The sequence below is a fragment of the Orycteropus afer genome, unplaced genomic scaffold, assembly GCF_000298275.1.
Source record: "Orycteropus afer afer isolate SDZICR_OR568_19922 unplaced genomic scaffold, OryAfe1.0 scaffold00572, whole genome shotgun sequence".
Lineage (NCBI taxonomy): Eukaryota > Metazoa > Chordata > Mammalia > Tubulidentata > Orycteropodidae > Orycteropus > Orycteropus afer.
Window position 1 is genome coordinate 1,287,342 of NW_006922159.1, and position 6,006 is coordinate 1,293,347.

General features: G+C 50.4%; 1 protein-coding gene across 1 annotated transcript in view; it reads left to right on the plus strand.

The window, feature by feature from the left end:
- The window catches only part of REN (renin), a 16,238-nt gene extending 13,195 nt beyond the window's left edge, over positions 1 to 3,043 (plus strand). Inside the window, exons 6-9 of the mRNA XM_007956033.1 lie at positions 755 to 874; positions 1,271 to 1,415; positions 1,643 to 1,741; positions 2,879 to 3,043. Coding sequence (XP_007954224.1) covers positions 755 to 874; positions 1,271 to 1,415; positions 1,643 to 1,741; positions 2,879 to 3,043 — 529 coding nt within the window. The remainder of the gene's footprint in view (positions 1 to 754; positions 875 to 1,270; positions 1,416 to 1,642; positions 1,742 to 2,878) is intronic.
- The last annotated feature ends 2,963 nt before the right edge of the window (positions 3,044 to 6,006 follow it).

Here is a 6,006-nt window from a genome sequence, read left to right on the forward strand (position 1 = left end):
TTGAACCGCCAGCCGTCTGGTTAGCAGGCAAGTGTCTTAGCCACTATGCTACCAGAGCATTAGGAACTCCAATTCATCCACTCACCACTGCCTGGGTGACTGTAGGCAAGTGGCTTCACCATTTGGTGACTCCATTGCCTGAAGGGTAACAGGCTGGTGAGGCTTACCTGAAACAAAGGTTTCCTTTCCACTCTCTTTCTTCACAGAAATTTCAAGTAAGGAGATGAGTCTCCCTGCCTGGCCCTGATCCTCCAGAACTCCCTGAGTACCTGACCCAGAGTCACACCTTTCACCCACCCAAAACTCACCTCAGCAGGCCTGACTTTACCTGATGCTAAAATGCTCTGGTCCTCTCTGCTGCTCTCTTCATGTCCCCTACCCCATCCCCACCCTACGCCTCCCAGAGTCCTTTCCTAACCACCTGGTCAATGAACAGCAACCCAAGCCCAAGTGAGGGAGGCCCATTTGCTTCTTGTCTACTCACTGTCCACACGCTTGTTCCTTTTCTGTGACTTCTCTATGGATGCTTTATTGGGTGCAGCTGGACTATCCCGGAAAACCACTCGGGCTTGGGGAAGGGCAAGAAAGATGAAGAAGCAGTATGTTCTACATGCTTCATAATGAATAGCTTCCAAGCCTTGCCATCTGCCTCACCTGCCTCTTCACCCTGCTCCCTTGCCCAGCTTTTCCTTGTTGCTTGGGTTGCTGGGTCTTGGAGATTATAGTGTCCAAGAGTTTCTGATCTTCCTTTCAGGAATTCCCACCTGCTGGGAGGAGAGATTGTTCTGGGAGGCAGTGACCCCCAATATTACCAGGGGAACTTCCACTACGTGAGCCTCAGCAAGACTGGCCTCTGGCAGATCAAAATGAAGGGGTCAGGAAACCTCAACCCTCCCCAGTCTCCACAAATGTTGCTGTCTCGGGTTTGGGTGGGGTGGGGAAGGAGGAGTGCTACCATCCTGCCCTCTCCCCAAATGCATCCACTTCTTCAGTCACTGCCAACATCTGCTGTCTGCCAGTTCTGACCAGGCATGAGGGACCCTGAGATATAAGGAATAGAGCGGGAGGAGGGCTAGCAAGAGGACAGGGAGGGTTGCTACACTACTTCTGAGGGAAGGGGACAGCATCTTCCCTCCTCCTGCTCACTGCCTTATCACCCTCCAGTACATCTCCCTGGCCATCAGTACAGCCACCAATCACTGGCCCTCACTTGGGGAAGACATACAGCCTGGTGGTGCCCCATCAGTCTTCTGTCTGTAACCTCCTCCAGGGTGTCTGTGAGGTCTGTCACTCTGTTCTGTGAGGAGGGCTGCATGGCTGTGGTGGACACCGGCGCTTCCTTCATCACAGGACCCACTAGCTCCCTGAAGCTGCTCATGGAGACTCTGGGGGCCAAGGAACTGATCACAAATGAAGTAAGCCACCCACACAGAAGCTGGGGGGAGCCACCTGCTCCAGGGCCTGAGGTCACCACAGGCAGTATCAGGTCCCAAATGGGGCCATGCCAAGCCTCCCTGTCCTCACCCCTCACACACCCTTCCCATGATGTGGCTTGGTCCCCAGAGGGGCCAGACCACAAGTACAGAGCTCCATGTCTGCCGAGGGGCCTCCCGCATTCAAAGGGGCTCCTTCCCCCCACCAGTATGTGGTGAACTGTAACCAAGTGCCTACACTTCCCGACATCTCTTTCCACCTCGGAGGCAGAGCCTACACACTCACCAGCACGGACTATGTATTACAGGTGAGGCTCAGGTCTGCCCCCAGGGGCTGCAGGGAGGGAAGGTGGGCAAAGACCCTCAGAAGGGGAAAAGTCACAGTGTCCCTAATGCAAAGATGCTCACTATAGTCAGGGGAGCTTTCCAAAATCCCCATGCCCAGGCCACAGCCACACCTCTGGTAGGACCTGGGATCAGTGTTTTGTTTAATAATTGATTTTGTTGTTGTTGTTGTTGAAAATGTACACAGCAGAGGCCAATTCAATGTCTACATGTACAATTCAGCAACACTGATTATATTCTTCAAATTGTACAACCATTCTCATCCTTCTTTTCTGAGTAATGCCTCCATCACTAACATGAACTCACTGCCCCCTAAGTTTCTTCTCTAATGTTTTGAGTTGCTGTTGTCAGTTTTGGGATTGGTGTTTTAAAACTCCCAAGGTGATTCCAATGTATGGCTGAGTTTTCAAATCACTGTGTTTGTCCCTTTACCTCCACTTTCTTATCAAATGTTCCCAATAATCCGATGCTGAGGATATTCTTACCCCCTTTTATATTCATTAAGGAGCTCTGGTGGCACAGTGCCTAAGGCATTTGACTGCTAAGCTGAAAGTTGGCAGTCCAAACCCACGAGCCACTCTGCAAAAGGAAGACTAGGCAATCTACTTCCACAAAGATTTACCACCTCAGAAACCCAAAGGGGGTTGCTATGAGTCGGAACTGACTTGATGGCAGTGAGTTTGGTTTTTCAGTTTTTACATTCATCAGGTTTATCGTTGTTGTTAGCTGCTGTCAAGTCAGCACCCGACTTATGATGACCTCATGCACATTGGGATCAGACTCTTGTTATCCATGGGTTTTTATTGTCTGTTTTTTTCAGAAGTAGATAGCCAGGCCTTTCTCCAATAGGCTTAGAGAAGGTAGATCACGTTCCTGAATCAGAAGCCATGCTAGACTGTAAACTCTTGAAGGTAGCACTGTGCCTGATGCATTGTTTGCCTAGGGGTGCAAACATGATGTGTTTTGTAGTTGAAACGGCTAGGACGTGATGGAGGCCTAGTGTGAGTGGGGAAAGTGAGGGAATGTGTTGCTGAAGATGGCAAACTGAAGGGAGATGGTTGTGTGCTGGGCAGTAGAGAAACCCTCCTGCTTCCCTCCAGGACCTTGACAGTAATGATGATGACCTGTGTACACTGGCCATCCATGGCCTTGACATCCCACCACCTACTGGGCCCCTCTGGGTCCTCGGTGCCAGCTTCATCCGAAAGTTCTACACGGAGTTTGATCGGCGTAACAATCGCATTGGCTTTGCCTTGGCCCTCTGAGGCCTTCTGCTGCCCAGCCTGGAGCAAGGGAACACTTTATGGGAACATCCTCTACCTAGGCTTGTACCCTCACACAGGGCATCAGCATGGATCTGCCTTTGGACACTTGCCCTGCCTCCAGAACTAGCCTTCCCTGCTTTGAGGACAAACAAAATAAAGACTCTGTATTTGCAACTCTGTCACATTTGGGCTCACTGAGGTTTGGAATAGAGGGAGGGACAGTTGCATGATCATGTGCAGACAGGAATGTGACACAGACTGACAAATTGTACATATTGATCCATATGCTAGGCTCTGGCGTGCAAGGACAATGCCACTGCTATCATTCACTGTCAGCAGGGCCCAGGGGGAAATTGTTTACACAACTGCAGGTGGGAAGTTTGCAGAAAACCAGCCCTGTGCCCCTTCAGCCTCTCAGGGGACCAAGGCTAATGCTTTAGCAGTTGACTGTGGGCCAGGAAGATGCTCCCAGCTGTTGGAAATCAGTCCCTGAACTGAGGCATTGCTAAGCTAACCAGCCCTGCCTCTCACGCACTGCAAAACTCCCCTCCTCCCTGTTTCTCACTCACAGCAAATCCCTACCCCCACCTCCACACCATCTAGCCATGTACACAGGCCGTCTAAGGCAACACTACCTAAAAACCAGGCTTTGAACCATTTCTAACAAGTCAGTCATTGCCGAAGAAGCAAAACCAGAGTGGACCCCAATTTTTTAAACTAGGGTAATCTGAAATGCTAATCGGAACAGGAAAATGTATGAGTCAAAGCCCTGGAATGAGAGACTCAGAAGAGGTGTAGCGAGCCATTTCAGGAGCCTGATGTATGACACTGAGTTATTGCCAGGACTGGAGAGCCACACACATTCAAAGCAGCGCTGTCAGCTGCCATCTTTGAGCTGAGAATCACTGTTTTCAACTCAGCCTGGTCAAGAGATTTGGTTGCTATGCAACATGAACACTGCCCTTATTTTCTAAGAAGATTAAGTTTCTAGCAGGGTTTGATCTGTTAATTTTTTCTGGTCTGGTTAGTGTTCAGGTTCACTTACATTTGAAAAATCCAGGTCTGTTCCGGTTTCACTTCGTTGGCCATGACTGAACCAAGCTGAACCAGTTCAAAGCCCTACTGAGAAAACAAAGAGATCCAACCGATACTCCCATTTCACATGCGTGGAAACTGAGGCCCAGAGAATGGAGGCATTTGCCCAAGATCATTCAGTGAAATAGGGAAGAATCAAGACTAGAACCCAGCACCTCTGACTTTGGTCCTGGGGTTTTCCACCTCAGCACGTGCAGCTGGTCCCATCACATGTACAGAGCATCACACACCATTGTACAGGGTCACATGCACACAGGTGCCCTCATTCTGCTACCCACCATCTCAGACTTGGGACTCCTCAAGCTGAAGTCTATTCTCCACTCTTACCCCTTGGGCTGGCTGCAGGGGGTATGTACCTTGGGGAATGAGATGGCAACATCCTCCTGAAGCCACTGAAGCCATCCCTCTTCAAGGGACCAAACAGGGTAAAACACTGAGCTGGGCCCAACCAGAACCAAGCAAACCTTATACCTTTAGAATTGTAGCCTTTTGGGATTGGGTGGGACCTCAGGGCTCCTCAAGGGCAGGATTCCTGCAGGCAGAGCCAAGATCCTGAGCCTGGGCTCAGGACACTAGACTCAGCTTTGTTTCTACCATGGATTCTCCACATTCCCTTCCCTTGCCTGGGATTCCTTTCAGCATTGCAAAAGGAAGGGCTGGAGTCAGTGTCCTTTCCAGCTCTGACATTCTGAGGCTCCATGACCCTAAATGGGCAGGACCCCCATCAGCTCCTTATGGTGTTCAATATGACAGCCACCAGCCACATGTGGCTGTTTACGTGTAAATTCACTGAAGTTAAATAAAATGTGGTACCAGCCACATCTCAAGTCTCAGTAGTCACATATGGCTAGCTTTGCCATATGCACTGCTTTGGACAGTGCAGAAACAGCACTTCTATCATTACAGAAGTCCCATTGGCAGAGCTGGATTCTGGACAGCAATGATGAGAGGACCCTTGTGGTTGAGCAGTTCCTGAATCAATCAAAGGGGCAACTTGGGGAAACAGAAATGGAGCTCATCTCTGAAGGCACTATTCTGAGTAGAACTATAACAGATCTGGTCTCTTAGAAAGAAGTCTCCTTCTATAGAGCTGGTGACTACTGAGGTTGCAGAGGCAAAACAGGAGAGTGGGTGACTAAGGTCTCACTGGGCAAGAGAGTTGGCAGCCAAGAGTCCTGCTCAGGAGGTGACAGAGACTAACCAGAGGAGAGTCCAGTTAGCACAGAGGACTTTCCCAAGCTGGCTGGCCTCTCTCCATCTCTCTTCCTCCCCATAGCAACTCTCCCTTGGGATACCTTGTGCCCATCTAACACACTCACACACACATTTTCTCCCTCTCTTTCTCACACACACATACGCACACACACAACCATCACCTTATCCTGTTTTAGCCCTCCTCAATGCCAAACAAGGAGCTCTGGTGGTGTAGTGGTTAAGGCGTTTGGCTGCTGGTGGTGGTTGGAACCCACCAGCTGCTCCATGTAAGAAAGATGAGGCAGTCTGCTTCATAAAGATGTACAGCCTTAGAAACTCAGTAGGGGTCGCTATGAATCAGAATTGATTCGATGGCAGACAGTTTGGTTTCAAAGCCAAACACATTATCTGTCCCACCTCCATGCCCCTAGTGCCCAGCAAAGCTCTGGACTGACGGACACCTCATTGCCGCTCCTCTAGAACCTGCTCCAGGGCTGTAGGGAAAGGGGGCAAGGAGCAAAGATACAAGTGGGGGTCCAAGCTGACTTCTTGGAAGCAGCTGGATCTCCATACTTCAGGATGGGGTGTGGGCTCAGGTAAAGCCGGTCTTCGCCCCGCCCCAGTCAGCGCCAAAGGAGTCCCCAGCCAGGATGGGCTCCCTCGCTGCTTCAGAA